The sequence below is a fragment of the Eulemur rufifrons genome, chromosome 25 (assembly GCF_041146395.1).
Source record: "Eulemur rufifrons isolate Redbay chromosome 25, OSU_ERuf_1, whole genome shotgun sequence".
NCBI lineage: Eukaryota > Metazoa > Chordata > Mammalia > Primates > Lemuridae > Eulemur > Eulemur rufifrons.
In genome coordinates this window covers 8995084-9013216 of record NC_091007.1, presented here as the reverse complement: position 1 = coordinate 9013216, position 18133 = coordinate 8995084, and the positions used below count along the sequence as shown (strand labels likewise).

General features: G+C 44.9%; 1 protein-coding gene across 7 annotated transcripts in view; it reads left to right on the top strand.

Moving 5' to 3' along the window:
- The window catches only part of BEND7 (BEN domain containing 7), a 73263-nt gene that overhangs the window by 8811 nt on the left and 46319 nt on the right, over window positions 1-18133 (top strand). For all 7 annotated transcript variants that reach the window (XM_069458732.1, XM_069458729.1, XM_069458728.1 and 4 more), the window contains one exon: window positions 15174-15476. In XM_069458732.1, coding sequence (XP_069314833.1) covers window positions 15174-15476 — 303 coding nt within the window. The remainder of the gene's footprint in view (window positions 1-15173; window positions 15477-18133) is intronic.

Sequence of the window (18133 nt, the reverse complement as noted above, 5' to 3'; positions counted from 1 at the left end):
CTGTAACACCTTGGATAAAACTCTTGAGGAGTTTTCCTTATTTTCTATAGTAGAATAATAATGTTGGCCCTAACCACCTCATCAGGTTTCCTGGAGCATGTAGGAAATCCTATGTGGTTAAACACCCTTTCAAACTGGAAGACACTGTATTCTTATTTTTATTATCCCCTCCTCCCTTCCCTTTCCAAATTAGAAGTTATCTTTTCTTTCAAACATTTGAGTGCTAAGTAGTAACATTAATTCTTTTCTGGCACCTACCATGTGCTGCCTGATATTTATTAATACGTATTTTTGTGTGTGGTTTTATCATGCTCCGAGTCAGCCTGCAGATCCTCCTCCAGCCCTAGCAGTTACCACACTGCGTTGTGGTTGTTTATTTGCATCACTCCTAATGTAAATTGTCACATCCTAGCGGGCAAGTGTGACCTGAATTCTTTTTTGGATTCTTTGGAGCACCTAGCACAGTGCTGCATCCAGGATGGGTACTCAGCTGATAGGTACTCAAATATCTGTTATTTAAATACATGAACATAATTGGACGTTGTTGTCTAGGACTCTGAGGGTTTATCATAGAATATACTACTATATTGAGATGTTAGAGACTTTTAGTGAGCCAAACTAAAATATACGTCACTTGAAGAAGCTTTTGTGATATACTAATTAGGGTAAAGTTTGGGATTTCTGGTACTGATTTGTGAGATACAACTTCTTTTTCAAATCTAGAAAAGACCAAAAAGGAGAAGTCACATATGAAAGCCAGTGACATGTTGAAAACCAAAATTGAAAAGTCACACGTGTTCTGCTTGTTCCTTATTCTGCTATAACGCTGGTACCACCTTATAAAGGTCCTTCAGACAGTATTGACCTGTCTGTAAACCGATGCTGATACTGTCTACTTCTCAGATGCCACACGAAGCAGGTTTTTCTACCTTAAGAACATAAAGCCATGCATTAAACAACACCAACAGCAAACCTAGCGCCTGCCATGTTTCTGAAGCAGCAGGGCCCCTGCACACGGCCACCCTAGTTGTGCCTGCCCAGAGGTGGCCGGTGTGGGGGAGGAGGGCCGAGGTCCAGCCTGCAGCCTGCTCAGCAAGGCCCATGTGGGGGCAGCATCTGTCTGGAGGAAAAGCTGCCTCAGAAGGGCTCAGCGTGGTTCAGCAACTGCCCCGTTAGTGAAAAGTGTGATGTATTGTAATGTTCTACTTTTCCTCCACTGATTATGACCAGATCGTTAAAAAAAAAAAAAAAGAAAAGAAATCTCCATGCAGGGCAGAATCTCAGGAGACATGTTGACGATTTAGCCTCTCTGGTTTCCATGGCATATGATTTTACTTTTGGAAGACAATAATATGGACATCTATAAGATAAAAGAAAGATTTCAGAGCAGTGTGTTTTGCATCTCAAAATAGACCTAGGACGTGACACAGGAAGCCTGTTATTCTCATAAGTGGCAGATTATTGGAGAGAAAGTGACCCGGACAGGAATGCATCCACAGGGGCAGGGGGCTAGACTGAGGAAGAGCTGAAGCCCCAGCCTGCGGTGGTTCTGGACCCCGGGACTGCCCTGGGGTGCCTTAGGGTACTGTGCGCAACCTGGGCTGTGCCTTGCCTGAAATTCTTTACCATCTGCTGCTTTCCGGTAGAGACCCACACTCCTTTGCATGGTGGCCAAAGCCCTGCATGAACTACCTCCTGTCTGCTTCCCCTTTTGTTCCTGACACCTCCCTTCTTGACGCCCATGCACAGTCTCCCCCGACTACTCTCACTCCTGCAGCAGCCCTGCTTCTCCAGTTCCTGTGCCTACCACCCTCCGCCTGTAGCTCCGCACCTGCCCCGTCCTCCCTCTTGGCCTCACTCTCTCCTCCCTGAGACTCCAAGCTAGTGTGCTTCCTCCAGGTGGTCTTCCCTGATCCCCCTGTCCCTCCCCTTCCCCGGCGTGCTGTGCACACCTCCAGCAAGGCAGAGGCATTTTTACTAGTTTCCTTGTATTAATATGTCTCTCCCACTGGGCCGTCACCTCCTGAGGGTGCTCCCTGTGTTCCACTGCCCAGCACTTTGCTGTCCCATAGCAGACATCAGTAAATGCTCGAGGAATGAATGAAAGAGGAGTCTGGTTTTAAATTTAATGTAAAGTGGGGAAATCAGCTAACCTGAAACTTTACTATCCAGGTCTTTTACCTCTAAGCTCCCGCCCTGGCTCAGCTGGTGAAAATGTATACATCCTTCTTGGTAGCTAACTGGACCTCACATATCAGGAGTGAAATACATCAGTACTAACGGTGGAATGTTTATTTTTATTACACGTGTTTTCTACTTTATTAGGTTTTTTAAAGTCTAACCGTGAGGCAGGATGCACCGCCAGCCTCCGCCCCCCAGGGTCTCATAGACTCGCCCTGGAATATTGGAGCACGGTGGCCGTGGCACTTCTCTGTGGTCTCTGCCTAGAGTGACCTCTGCTACCTTTATCTCCATGATCCTTTATCCTTCCAGCCTTCGCTTGACTTCCTTCAGGGCAAGACTTTGGTTTCAGCTGTGTACTGTATTCCTAGTATACAATGCTTGGCACAGAGTAGCCTCTTGATCACTGTTTCTGCATAAATGAATGAGTACTATGTTAAAGCACGTTAAAATGTAATTTGCTGCCAGTTATCAGCTGATCTGAATGGGAGTTTGTTGAGTTGAGCTAGTTTCCCTGTCCAGGATTTTCCCATGCGGCACCTGAGGTCTGCATCCCACCCTCAAAGTGTTGGTAGCATGAATATACGGCCATGTCAGTAGCACCCCATCTAGACACTGTGACAACCACAACCCCCCTACATATGTGAGCTGCAGCGTGGTCCTTAGCAGGCCATGGCTGTGGGATCGGTTATCTTATGGGCAATTTAGCTTTGAACAGAAAAAAACTATTCTGTTGCCATTATCAACTGAACACACCTTCCTCACCGCTGTGGCGCAGATGCCGGCATGGAGGGGCAGGTGAGAGGCCGTGCTGAACCAGCGCAGCCGCGTGACCACAGCCCAGAGAGGGGGATCAGAGGGCACATTCCGTTCATGGTCAGGCTCCTGTGCCTCCTTCCGTGCAAAGGACAGCCTATTACATGCATATTTGATCATATATTTTAAAGTCATTACAAAGTTTAGACAGATTCTCTTTCATTTGTTCCAGACAGTCAATACCCTTGTAAATGAAAATCCATAAAATTGTTTTCTTAGGTATTGCATTCTTTTTTTCAAACATGTACAAATATACTGTGTTATTTGGATTCCACAGGGTTTTACAATGTTTTTTACTTGAAATCAAATTTTATATCTGAAAGGTTAATGGAGAAAACTAATTATGCTATCTGGTAACCAAATGTGTGATGAGACATTTGTCTCTGTAATTAACAGCAAGGAACTTTTATAGTTTCATAAAATTGAATGCTACATGGAGTATCCTGCGAGCATTTGTTTGGACGAGGTGTCCAAAACAGAGATGTTTATGGATGATATGAAGTTGAACTGAAATGTAATGCAGGTGTCTGTGCGCCTCCCAGCATTTCTCATTGTTGAGATGGAAGCCAGAAGATTAATAGCTTTACTTTGTCATGATAAAATAAGTAATGTGTTCTTGGAACAGTGGTACGGTACATAAGTTACTCAGTAATTCCAAGAATTTATTCTGTTCCAGGAATAATATCCTTAACAATTTATTTTTACAGAAAAAGTGGATGCAACATAATAGACTATGAAGTTGCTTGTGTGTTTAATGAAATTATATCTCAAATGTGACTTCACACCTACATATGAAATGAAAAGAACCCCACACAAATGCAAGGTTAAGGTACAACTTAGTAAAAAGTCAGGAGATGCAAAAGTTAAAGTTCTTCTGTTAACATTAACTCATTCTCACTGCGCATATATAATTTTTTCGATTACCAGCAAGACTTTAGTGGGTACTTTACTATGCAGGGCATGAAATACGGTGAGGAGCTGGTGCAGGAATGTTAACTTTCGCATTTCTCTGCGAGTTCAGTGTTCCTCTCTTTACTCTGGGAAGGAGGGCCTGGTGCCGGGGCTCCGTGGAGCTGTGTGGCCCAGAGCCGACCCCGCTTCCCTGGGTTTCCTTTGTTCGCTCCAGGCAAGAAGCTTAGTCCTCTCATTTGTCAGGTAGGGGGACTGAAGTCCCATCTGTGTCTTTGATGAACTGGGAAGAAGGTGAAGACGCGACATGTTCCTTGGGAAAGCTTTCGCAGGAAGACAGGGTTGAATTTAGGCACCACGTGGCCTCTGCTTGCCACCGCCCCGAAAGGAGAAATTCTTTCGCAGATGCCGCAGATGTGGGTTTATCTCGCGCACATCAGTGGTGGTGTTTTGTCTTCAACTTTCCTCAACTGTACCTTCCCATGATATCTGTTACTAGAATTTATTTTTATATTCATTTTGTAGATATTTGTCGAGTGGCCTCTACTGCCAGGCTAGGAGGTTTTAGAACCCACTGGGTTGTGATGAGGGAAATAAATTAAGGATGCTACGGGAACATAGAACAGAGGGGCCTCCTGGGTCTAGAGGATTAAGGATAAGAATATGACCCTTGAGAAAATGCCCTTGAAGCTGAGCCGTGAAGGGTAGGGCTGGGGTGGGGGCTGAGGACACAGAGGGGACCAGCAGGTGAGCACACTCCCGAGGAGGTGGGACGCCTTCGCAAAGGCTGAAGCTGCTTAGCTTCTGCTGCAATTGCTCTGAAGGGAGGCCTGGGCGCTGGCATTTTTAAAAGTTGCCCAGACGATTGTAACATTCGGCCAGATGAGAACCAGCACCATAGAGGAACATGGAGATGCGGCAGAGCCAGGGCTGGAGAGCTGGGCAGGAGGCCAGATATGGAGGCCTCTGAGCCCTGCCCGGGAGACGGGGCTCTATCCTAAGGGTATTGGCATTCCACAGAGGTACGTGATGGAATTAGATTTGCAGTCTTGGAAGCTCACTCCAGCTTCAAAGTGGAATATAGATTGGAGGGGAGCAAGACCAATGGCTTTTTGGCAGTAGCCTCAGCGAGTGATAACGGGACTGGGGTGGTGGAGACAAGGGAATGAATGGATTCTGAAGTAATTTAGAAGTTAGAAGCAGCAGGATTTGGTGATTGATGGGCTGTGGGGTAACTCCCAGGTCTCTGGCTTGAATAGCTGAGTTGGTGCTGTTTACTGAGGCTTAGGGATGGTTGCGATGAAATACATCTTTCGACTTGATTTTAAGGTTGCTTTTGAACTATGCACGTAAGGCTGTCCAGTAGGCAATTGGATATATGGGTCTGGAGCCGCAGAGTGGGGTCTGGGCTGAAGTCCTTGCATGCAGATGGTCACTAGAGCTGGGAGAGAGATTGGTGGGTCTAGAAAAGAGTGCAGAGGGCTAGAAGACTGCCTAGGCCAGTGTCCCCAAAAACATGGGCATTGAAGGTAGTGTTTTGCACACCGGTAGTTGTGCCTTAAAAGTGGGTCATGATATCAGTTTAGTGCACTGTCACCAGTATTAACTATAACAATAGCACTAAGAAGAAGAAAAAAATAGAAAATATCAGAGTGCATTGCATTCAGGAAAGATAAATTTGTGAGACTTCTGTTGCAGTCATGTGCACGGTATACATATCTGAGTGTCTGTTCTGGGCCATCATGGAAAATGTATTTCTTCTTGTTAATAATGGTCAGGAAAGTTCAAAAGCCGCTGATTTAAGCTACTGTTGCCTTAGCCCTAGAGAAGTCCCACTAGCCTCATTCAGGGAAGGATGCCACTCTCCAGGTGCCGTTGGGCCCAAAGTTATCCAGGTTCCTTGAGCTCCTTGGAAGAAAAAGGCATTGCAAATGCGATCCATTTTTCATTGTCATTAATATTATTTACATTAAAAATGATATCATGTTAACTCATAATATTTTAAAAATTTAAATGACTGAGAAAATGTAATATAGCCAGTACTTAATCATGTTCTTACTTACCTGATCCATGATGTAGATATGTAAATTAACATCTCAGGAAGGGGGGAGATTTGAATGTCTGTATCAGGACTCTGTTAGAAGTTTTCTGTACAGTAGAACAGAGGATCAGCATTTCAAATTATATTGAGAAGGGTGTCTCTTTCCAAAAAGTAAATTATGAACATTTTATCTCTTGCTGAATGAAGGCAAGATTTTGGTTATATTACTGTAGGAATTCAGCAGTAGCTCTTAATCTACGATCTTGTTATACTTTTCCTCTGTGTATTGTCAGCCTTTGAGGACTCTAGTTATATGTTTCATAGAATCATGAACACATATAAATTCTTAGTCTACTTGTCTGAAGTTTTAATCTTGGGCTTTTATAGAACTAGCAGGATTCAGGTGAGCCACATTTCCAAACTGTGTTGTTTTTTTTTTTCTTTAAGAGACAGAGTCTTGCTGTGTTGCCCAGGCTGGAGTGCAGTGGCTATTCACAGGCATGATCCTAGCTCACTGTAGCCTTGAACTCCTAGGCTCAAGCGATCCTCCTGCCTCGGCCTCCCGAGTACAAGTTTCCAATTTAAAAGGAAATAGCTGAGCCTCATTCTTCTTCATTTGGGGCAGCTAAGTCAGGATCCATACAGATGGTTTAATCCAGTGATTTCCTTGTTCCTACCACGTGTGCTAACATACCTAGGTGGTAAGGTGCTGGCTAGTCCCAACAGCACCCGTGTCATGTGGTGACAGCTCCCTGGACCACCAGCTTGGTTGTCTCCCAAGGGGAGTCCCCTCTGCCATTCAGCTCGTTCCTTGAGCAGTTTAGTAGAGCAGTGAAGCACATGGACCCAGGAGCCGGATACATCCTGTGCAGATCTCTAACCTCACAGTCTCTGTTTCCTCCTGAGAACCGCTCAGCTTGTTCACAGGATTAAATGTAGGCAGAGTGCTTGCCAGAGGGCCATAAGTGGTAGCTTAAACTCTTTCCCCTACATATATCCATATTCCTATTAAAAAAATTCATGGCTTGTAATGCATTTCAAGAGAAAGTGATCTCAGGCAAATATTGCAGGAGTTGCAAACCATGCCGTACCCCAGCGCCTCCTTTCATGACTTTCTTTTGCTGCTGTCTCTGGCTGCCTGTTGGTTATTCCTGCCCAACTTCATCAAGACGTTTTTATGTTCAGAGCTGCCACTACCAGTTGCCTTGTACTTGGCTTTAGAATACCACAGGGAAAAGAGTGTAAATAATTCTTCTAGATTAATTTTCCTTCAAAAAAGTAATACATATGCATTTCAAAACCATTCTTAAAGTTAAAATTTAATTTGAAAACAAGATGTAAAGTAAAAAGCAAAAGATCCCGTCCCAGTCACACTTTCCAGTGATGACCCACTGTTAACAGTAGAGGCATGTGTGCAATGTGTGTGTGTGTGTGTGTGTGTGTGTGTATTACAAAAGAAGAAAATGGAATTACGCTATGTGATATGTTGCAGCTTTTTTCACGTAACTGAATCTTTGTTTATTTCACTCCCACTGAGTGCCCAGTTTGAACCATGCAGACTTAGGCCCTGCTTATCGGTAGTGAATGAGATAATCATGATCTCAGCCTTCCTGAGTCGTGGTTTGTCTTGCACATACTTCCAAATATGTAAGGGTCTATTTTACTCTTTACAGATAAGAAATGACATACCATAACTTCATCCTGCTGATACACCATAATTCATCTAATGCTCTGTTGATAAATGTTTGCATTGTTTCCACTGTTTCCTCAATAAAACGATGCCGTGGGGAATATGCACAGGTACTTGTTGGAATATTTCTGTAGGATAAATTTCCGTAAGTGGAATTGTCAAATTCTACTCCAGAAGGTTTTGCCAAATTACATCTCCACCAACAGCATATGAGTGTGGCTGTAACTGCATACCTTCACCAAAAATGAGTTTTAAGAGTCTAATATGAAGTAATATTACTTTTCATTACCTTAATTATTAGGGAGATAAGAGATTTAAAATATTTTTTTTTCCTCTTGTCAATTACATGTTTGTGTCCTTTGCCTGTTTTTCCATTGTTAGTATTTGTTGTCTTCTTTGTTGATCTGTAAGACCTCCTCCATGTATTTGGGATTTTAACTTGATTGTTCTAGAACATTACGTGAAGGTGGTTTCAAACCTAGTCACTTTAGTGATAGATGCCATGACTCAGGGCACCCGTGCTGTGCTTACTATAAAATAAAACTTTGGTTTCCATGCTGTAAGAACATTTGGGGGAGAGGTAGGTAGACAAACTCTTTGAATTAGTTGGGTAGTTCTAACTGTGTCACATCACACTCATGAAAACCTTCGTTGAGTTCCTGTCACTTTTAGGATGAAGTCAGAGCATCGAGGTCCTTTCGTTTTTGACTTTGCCCCGTTCACCTTAACTCCAGCTGAGTTAGCTTACTCGCCACTGCCCTCTTCGTCTTTCTCTGCCTTCAGCTTTGTCCTCCTAAAGTGCCTGTGGGACACTGGCATCTTTTACTGAACTCCTCGAGTGTCCCCATCTTCATGAAGCCAGCTGGAGTCCTTACAGTTTAGAACGATCACTTCCCCTCCTTCATGTCTGAGACACTTGTCACACAATTTCTAAGGCATTTATCATGTATCACCTTGGTTTTGTCTGTTGAATCACGGACACTGTAGGTGTATTCCTAGGAAGTATAGCGGGCGACACGTACAAGCCTGACGTAGGACACCAGCCTCACCCCCATGATGGCCCGGACACCCTCCACGGTCTGTGCTTTTCCAACAGGCAGGTGTGTCACTCTGGGTACCCTGTGTTGTTCAGGATCTGTAGGAAGCTGAACATCTCGGTGGGTAGATAATTGTTTTAAAATCAAACACAGAAACAAGGAGAGTATAGTTTAATATTCACATATACTTTTAAGGTAAAACATAAGGACATCAAAGAAAATGGCTTGTTCCTTATTCCCCTCCTAGGACTTTGCCCCCAGCCTCTCGTGGGTAGTTATTCTCCTTTGCCTTTCAGGGTTCTTTAGGGGGAAAGCTTGAGAGACAGCGTGCTGGCCCGTTTCGAACAGCTGTTCCTTGCTTCATTTCCTGGTATTTCTTTGCTCCTTTTGGTCCTTAATACCCGTTTCAATCCCTTTCTGCCCTTTTTTCTCTCAAGGCCTATTTTCCAACTCAGGTCCATGGCATTCCCTGTTGGCACCTGTTCCGGCTTCACACCTCCGGCCGTGATTCGAAGGTGCCCCTTCCCTCCCTGGCTGTGGCTGTCCCGTTCCAGCCACGCCTGCCCCTTCTTAGACGTGAGCCACTGCACTCTCAGCCGCTTGTGCCCTCTTCGTGTCCCAGGCTAGACCGGAAACTCCTGAAGCAAAGTGATTGTGTGTTATATTTCTTTTCTTTTGGTCCCACAGTGTCTCATACTTATTGGTAGTATGATCAATATTTATTAAATGGATGGATGCATCTGATAATATCTAAATAGCTCTGGGAGGAACTTTGTCCTTTAGGTGCAAGTGTCAGGTATAGATTGGGCCGCTTTACAATCTTCCACCTGTGGTTCTCAGTGTAGCAGGGGCTCAGACACGTCTAGATGCTCCTTATCACAGTGTTTGGTTCAACCAGCTAGAGGACTCGGTGGCCATCTTTTGCCTCTCTCCTTCTCAGTGGCATCAGGCTCTATTGTGTGGGGTCCCTGCAGCTCTTGAATGTCCCCCAGCTACTCCTGCAGGAATCTCGGCCCTGGCACACTCTTCAGAGCTCTGCCCTCCTTTACGTTTGGGGTTCCACTTAAGATTGCATGTGACAAAAAGGGCTCTCTTGGAAGACCATTGCTCTGTTCCACAGATACTGCTTTTCAGACCGTGTTTTGCTGAGCTAGAATCCCAGTCTTGCTTGTCCCTGGTAGATATGCCCGTTGTCCCTGTGGGCTGCAAGTCAGGACCTTCATGACATCTATGTGTTAATAAGGGTCTGGAATGAGGTGCCACCCGCAGGTCCTCTGGGAGCAGGGTCCACTTCAGATGCCTTTGGTTCTAGCTCACTTGCTGAGGTCATGGCTGACTGTGATCTGTTTGGGGAGCCAGAAGAAAGCCAAGTCGGCTCTTCCCCCGCCATGGAATGAAGAATGGATAATTTTCCTGCAGGGGCTGCAGGAAAGCAGGACACGCAGGGAAGAGCCGGTTTCAGCTCTAGCCAGGAAGGAGAAAGTGCCCTGCATGAACAGTGAGGCAATTTGCTAACGGGAGTTCTGGGCACACAGTTAAAAGAGGTAGGGGTTAATAAGCCGGGGGAAATCAGGACCAGTTTTCAGAGCAACAAATCGTATAAAGGGATTTGGTAAAAAGATGTTGAGAGATTTGTGGGGAGGGAGGGGACCTTTCAGTTTGTACCCAGTGATCCTTGTGTCTCTGAGGCTTAAGAAGTGCTTGATAAATGGTTGTTGAATAATTTATTTCTGGTATCTTTTCACTCTTTCTTATATTATTTGTTTAGTGTTGCGTTTAATTCTACTGGCCTTCATTTGGTTTTTGATAAGCCATTTCTTTCAATTACTAAAAGGATTATGGAATGCCGACTGTACATCAGCACTAGTTCATTTGTAGAGCACAGATGTGGCGACTGTTCTTCATGAGTTTTCACAACTAGAAGGCCATACATATTAATCGATGGACATACGATATTTGCGCGCTGCCCACTCTGTTTTGAATGAAATTCTTGGAGCTTCATTACTAACTTAGCTGGTAACTATCGTCCTTAGCAGCCCCTGGAGGCCAGGACAGAAGAGCTCAGGCAGAGATCCACATGCGGGGGACCCTCCAGGGTGGCCTTATTGGATTATGGGCACCAATGACACAACCACAGTGTGAAAGGTTTAGAGTTTTGAGTACTTACAGACCGGAGGGGTGAAGGGAGGTCCGCACGTGTACCTGGAGGCCACGCACACACAGGTCAGAGAGCACAGGCAGGGAGAGAGAAAGAGGGACCTGAGGGCTGGTGCCGCTATTGGGTCCAGGGTGTTACGCAAACAGGTTTCCCTGTTTTACAGCAAGCAGGCACAAGATCCGGGAGGCCACATGGTGACCAAGAGGTGGTCACTGTGGCATATGTGTACAGCCCACTCGGGGTGTGAGAGCCAGCGGGCCAGTCACACAGGCTGTCCCGTGGGGAAGTGGTCCCCAGGGAGCGGTTGTGTAAAGCAGATGTCTGGATCGTCCATATTGGGGAACTGGGCCTGGGGGATGTAGAAATGTAGAGCTGGAGACTGTGTCAGGGCTGGCCGAGTCCCACTTCTGGACTGCGAAAGTCCAGCTTATATTTAAAGTGGATCCCAAGGCAACGTAAAATTATTTCACTGCACTCTCTCTGTGTGCGTGTATGTCATCGTCTTTTTTCCTTTGTCCTGCTTAACACTGTCATGTTCTGTGAAGTGCGTCCTTCTCTCCTGGCCAAGTTAAAGGAGACCCTGCATGGTGACTTCTGTGTCACCCTCGTATTTATCAGCTCCTGCAAGACCGTGTATCACATAAATGTTTTATGTAAAGGAAAGTGATCTAGTAGAGCCCTGAAATTCAGTGAGGGGGAGAATTCAGTCTGCAGTCTTTTTTAGACCTTGTCCAAGAAGTATAGCTGCTAAACTCTCAAGGGGGTTTCAGTTAAGGTTATTTTACCAATAAGGCAGCCGCCTGGCATGGACCCATTTTAGTAAGATTCCTTTTTATTTGTTTTTCCTAAAAAGCTTCAGCCTCTTGAAGTTGAGCATAAGTGAGGACATACATAGGCTTAGAGAGAAATCAGGAATTGCTCCCAAGAGCTTCGTTTTCCTGGTGTCTATGTGTGGAGGAGACACTGACTGATTAGAACTGGAAAGACAAATAGAAGTCAGCCAATGCTCCCAGTGTCATTCTCATACTTTCCACGGTTTTTGTTCTGTCCCCTGTGACAGAAGCGGCCCGCCCTCTCACGCGCCGGGGAACCTGCAGCCTTGGGGCCACATATGGCCCTCTGGATCCTTGAGTGGGGCCTTTTGACTGAATCCAAATGTTACAGAGCAGATCTTTTTATAATAATAAAGGGATTTGTTCTGTGAAGTTTGGACTCGGTCGAGGGGCCGCACTTGGGGATCTGCAGGGCCACGTGTGGCCTTGAGGCACAGGTTCTCCCCCCGCCCCGTACAGTTCAGGAAACCGAAGTCTGAATATCCAGTGACCTGTGTGACGCCTACTAGCAAGTCAGTGCAGTTGAGAAGTGAGTCCCGGCCTCCAGGGTACCCGCTTAGCCATCCCTGCACCGTGCCCACATCTGCAGTCGGGGCCTCTGCCGTCTGTAGCTGACGCCACTGTCCTCTGCTCCCGCTGTCCCAGAGGTGCAAGGGAGCCTGTGTGCTCTGTGGAATGGAGCCCCAGCACCTCCTCCACCCAGGCGGCACCTTGGGTGAGCCCCTCGCTAATCCTGCGGCTGGCGGTGAAGGAAGCGCCAGACTCAGTGTGAACCCAGAGACTGCTCCTGAGAAACCTCCTCACCTTCTCTCAACCCTCCTCTCTGAGCAGACTTCTTCTGCAGTGATTGCAACTTCCATATTTTCTGTGCTTCAGATGCCCCGCAGTGAGGCGGGCCGTGAGCGCTCTTCCACGTGAGGTCAGCCAGACCCGCCCCTGGCCTTCTGCCGTCTTCCTTCTCGGCACCGTTTCTCCCCCGTTTGCCCCCCAGGTCCCAGTTTTGTGGTTGGCTATTCTTTTGTTTGGCTTTTGTTTTGCCTGTGGAAGGCGTGTTTTTGAGCATCGTGGGGCAGCCACCTCCCTTACACCTGTCACCTTCTTTCCTCATCTCCACCTGCAGCGTGGGATTCTGGTTGTCAACTGGAAAATACAAAGTTAAGCACAATTCAAGTTGTGTAATATTTTCAGTCTTCTAATGTTTATAGACCTAAGTTCTGGAACTCTGAAACTAAGGTCATGGCAAAGCAGATTTGCCCTTAGAAGGGTCCAGAATCCTTGTGACTTTTTCCTTTTCCTAATGATGGCACTTTATCATAGAATTCTATCTGCAGAGCAGAAGTGGAACCTTTGACAAGAGATGCGTCCCTTTTCCTGGGATATGCCCTGCTTAGGTGGAGAACCAAGTTGGCGCTGACTCAGGAACCAGCAGGGTGCTTGCTCCCGCGTGGCCTGGCTGTGGTGGCTCTTTCCAGGGAGCCCCGAGGCGGGCGGCCACCAGCCTGTGCCAGTGGAGACCAGTCTGTGTGCAGACTTTGGTGTAGCCTGACCAGCCTCATCGAGAGGGTCGAGGGTGGAAATGGCACAGGAACGATGCTTCCTCTTGGCAGAATTGTGCTGTTAACTAGCCAGGAAAGTTACATGTCTGGATGCTGAAATTAACACCACATTTGCCTGTGGGTTTATCTTTCTCAATTCCTCTGGGAGCTCTTCCAGACACACCCCGTTCCATACACACCTCGAGGAAGTTGTAAATTGTGCCGACTCTGTGTTATCTAAATCGTGATTGGTCATTCATTCTCATAAAATCTGGAATATGATTTATTGTTTCTATATTGTAATTTTAACAGGTGTTTAAAGTAGAAGTAGTTTTATTGCAAATTAAAATGCTTCTGTCAAGCATATGTCAACACACAGCAGTATTATAAATGTGGAAATCTGTGTTATTTCCATGTTTACCCATGTTCAATATTGAAGACCAAATTAATATTTTTATTAGCATTTTTAAAAATTGGAGATACTTATCTCAAAATAGTATATAAATTTCCCCATTTAGTATTGTAATATGTATATAATTAATAAGCTAGATATCTAGATAACACAAAATACCTAGGTTATTGTGCAATTACCAGTTCTAAATGGAAATCTGGGTTATTATGATCTTAAGTGCATTAAAACATCATTATATTAAATGTGCCGTATTCATTTGTAGGGGCTGTATTTTTCCTAATAGATACTTTCTGTTGGCCTCTTTTTCTCATAGTCTAAATTTCAGGCATTTAGGAGAGTGACTGCATGAGTGTGTCTATATACTCTGGCCTGAGACTTTTACTTTAACCGCTTGGCTAGAAGAAAAAAATCCACTTCTCTTGATCTTTGAGTAGATAGTGGCTGATGCACAGTTAAGAAGAGAGCATGTTTGAAATAGCTCCTGATAGGTATTAACATCCTCTAATATTGTTGTTAATAGAAAATATTTTCTATCTGCACAATTTTATAGTCATCTTTAAGTAATATTTATTAAGTACCCCTAGTGCAGGGGTTTAAAAAAATCCCCTGAGGGAAAAAGAATCTTAAAAAAAGAAGTCAGTGTAGGTGAGGTGGGATTTAGAAACAGTCTCTTTCCTCTTGCACGTGGTTGCGTAGTTAGGCTGCAGAGGAGGTGGCAGTGGGTTTGGTGTGGGCGGGTCCGGGGTGGTGAGTTGGGCCTGGGAGGAGGGCGGGCGGGGAGGCTGTACTTCTGCCCCTCTGGTGCTTTTGCAGCCAGTCACCTGGAGTGGGCAGGAACCCCTGGAAATCACCAGGCTGACGTGGTTGAGTCAGAGCACTAGAAAGACAAAGCCCTCCTTGCTTGCCACGCTGACACTTGGTACCTCTCTGTCTCTTCTGTCATCCTTTGTGAAGGTGATACCTCCTGCAACAGTGTGCCATCTTGCTGGTATGCCACCCAGCTCACTCCATCTTGCTGGTATGCCACCCAGCTCACTCCCAAAAGGCCCCAAGTCCCCGAGAATCTCATGCGTTCTTCCTTGTCTTTCCCCGCTGCCTACTGAGGCTGACAAGCCCAGCCTGCCTGGCCTGGGTTTCTGTGGCGAGGGGGTGGCCGAGGCAGATCAGAGAAGAGGAGTTCAGCATCACAGTCCCATCCTTGGTCTTCCATCTCAGCCTGTTTTCTTATGACACCCAAGCTCAGAAAACACCTCCAAAGGGGGAATTTAAAGTTTATCCCTGTTGACACACACTGAGGAAACGTCTTTTATCATAAGAGAACTTGACCGGAAAGAGATTACAATGACATGCACCAGGAATATGATTGGTTTCTTCAGAACATAGCCAGTTTTCCTGCTTTGATTTTTATGGATTATTTACCTTTAGAGAATCAGTGATCTTTCTCATTTCCAGAGAAGGGTGGACTTTTTAATTTTTTTTCTTTCTTTTTTTTTTTTTAAGTAGTGGACTATTTTTCTCTTTTGCTAATTTACAGTGCTAATTCTGGCCCTTTTTCCATTAGGAGATGAAAGCATGGAAATTAAAAAACAAATTACAGGAATGAGAAGATTGCTGAATGACAGTGCTGGGAGGATATATCAGCGAGTTGGCAAAGAAGGAGAGAAATTAAAAGAAGAGCCCCAGGACGTGGACTTAGTCTGGCCCCCACGTCTGAACTCGTCCACTGAGGCCCCACCGAGCCTCCACCCGTCTACACGTGGTGCGTGGAATGAGCTACCGCCCCAAAGCGGGCAGTTCTCAGGGCAGTACGGCACCCGTTCTAGAACCTTCCAGAGCCAGCCCCACCCCTCTGCGAGCTCCAACGGTATGGTTGTTATCAGACATTCAGAATGCCCTCGTGGGGGGTTATACTGGCATGTTTTATTTCTAAATATTCATTATGTTCTCTGAATTGAATTTATTAAATGCTCCCCTATTTTTGTGTGTGTGTTTGTGAGACAGGGTCTCACTCTGTCACCCAGACTGGAGTGCAGTGGCATGATCACAGCTCACTGCAACCTCCAATTCCTAGGCTCAGGGGATCGTCCTGCCTCCGCCTCCTGAGTAGCTGAGACTACAGGTGCACACCACCACACCTGGCTAATTTTTCTATTTTTTGTAGAGATGAGGGTCTTGCTATGTTGCCCAGGCTGGTCTGGAACTCCTGGCCTCAAGTAGTCCTCCCACCTCGGACTCCCAAAGTGCTGGGATTACAGGTGTGAGCCACCTGGCCCAGCCAAAACCCTCCTCCAGTCACCTGCCTTCAGTGAGTTATTTTAAAAGGCAGGGAAAACATAAAGGAAAACGTTGAAGAGTATAAGAAAAACAGAATGGAGATTGGGGGAGGTTTCGATATTATCAGTGAAGATTTCTTAGTAGAGATTCCAGCCCTTTAAGAAGTTAAAGCTATCATTTACCTACATACAGATATTATTGTCACAAAAGGCTGAACATTAGGGCAGAAAGAGGTCCCTGTTGCCATTAAAAGAAGCTTCCTGGTCATATGGTGAGTTGTTAATATACCCTCTTGCCTGTTTCTTGGCTTTTCTCATTATCGCAGGAGTCTCGTAGGTAAAAGCTGATAACCCAGTATCCAACCCCCACACTGTGGCTTCAGCCTTCTGTTCCCGTACTGAGCAAATGATCCATATTTTATAACTGGCTTCATTTGCACTGAAAAATACTCCTTTAAAGTGTCTTTAATTTAAATTTCCTAATTGTTAAGAAAAAAATCAAATGACAACTTTTTTCACAGCTTAAGGGAAAAAAATTGATGCTCCTTCTATTCATATTAGTTTTCCATTGGATGTTACTTGTTCTATAAGTTATGTATAGATGTGCAGATCTATAGTTTTCACAAAGAGAACAAGAAAAACGTAGGAAGGCATTTTCAGTTTCCTTGAAAAGTTAAGGATTTTTTTCATTCATTTTCATTTCATGATATCCTTCAAGAAAAAGAGAACTGTTTTGATTTAAAAAAAAAAAAAAAAAACACAATTTACAATAGCCATTTCAGAGGCATGGAAAGCCACCCCGAGACACCAGTGAGATAGCTCGGGACCCCAGAGATGTACAGGTGTCTTCTCTTTCTCTCAAGATTACATAAGCCAATATCAAGTTGACATGCTGGCTTGCTTCCAGGGTAGAGGAAGATGGCTCTTTAGAGACTCCTCCATAAAAATAAAAAGTCAGTCCTCTTTAAAATCAGAAAATGATTTATAATGAGCTGAAAAGGGTTGGTTTTGTCCTTCAAAAATGATAAAGATGTACTTAGAATGGTGACTAGGAATATTCTATAAGACCTTCCTAACTCTACTACCACTAAGAGAAATAAAATACCCTTAGGTATGTATAAAGTTAGTAAACCCCACATCGATAAGTTGGGTAAACAGCATTCTATTTTCCAGTATACAGCAAGGATGGTGGATTTACTTTGGAAAATGTTATTAATGGTAATAAAAGTTACAAACGTAATCTCCCCCATATCAGTTTGAAAACAGATATTGGTCATATACTTTCAATAGAAACGCATCATGGATGACCGTGACTACTCAGGTATTCCGTTGGCATTTTTTGCAATTTTAAAGTTGTAACATCTTGGTTTGCTACAATTTTGAATGTAAACAATTATACTGCTGCAGGCATTAAGTTATGTTTATGTATTTCATGGTTTTGCTGTGGTGCATTTTTTTGTAGTATTCCCAAATAATGCATATTATGGGACTTAAGTTATATTTAATGTGTAGTAAAGCATATAATTGGAACTAAACCGTAGAACTCACCTTGCTCCCCTACGAGAGCACCAGGCCGCTCCTTTTACAGCCGTGGGGACGGACGTGGCGCTGGAGGGAGCCCCATTCCAAGAGCAAGCTGCCAAATGTTCCATTTAATTCCAGGGACAACAGGAAGATGTTTGTTTACATACAAGGGAGACAGAATAGGATAGTTTTATTAAATTGAAACTGTGAGAAAGAGGCTGTGGTGAGGGAGATGTAGGAAACGGGGCCGGAGACAATGATGGAGGAGAATTTCCTTCAGCGCAGTTTGAGCGAAGCCCACCCGGCAGCATCCGCTGAGCCAGCAGGTTACAATCCGTCCTCCTCGGCCTACTCCTCTGCGCCTCCCACCCCAGACAGCCACACCCAGAGAGTATTCTGGAAGCTTCACTATTTTTAATAGTTAGACAATTCTTGATATGATCTCTCATACACAGCTACCAATGTTTCTTTTTTTGTAAGTCTGTTCTTAGAGCTAGTTTTTTGTGCAAACGAGCGAGAGTGTGTTTAGAGTGAATTTCAATGGTGGTGTTATCTGAGATGAACCGGTCTGACGACACGGACGCCTGCTATGCCAGCCCACTGTGCGCACGGGTTCACGCAGGCTCCGCCACCGGGCCACCATGTGCACCTCACAGCACAGGAGCCTGGATAATTGGATAAAGTTGGACTCCATAATTTAGGTTTCGAAAATTATTGGGTACAT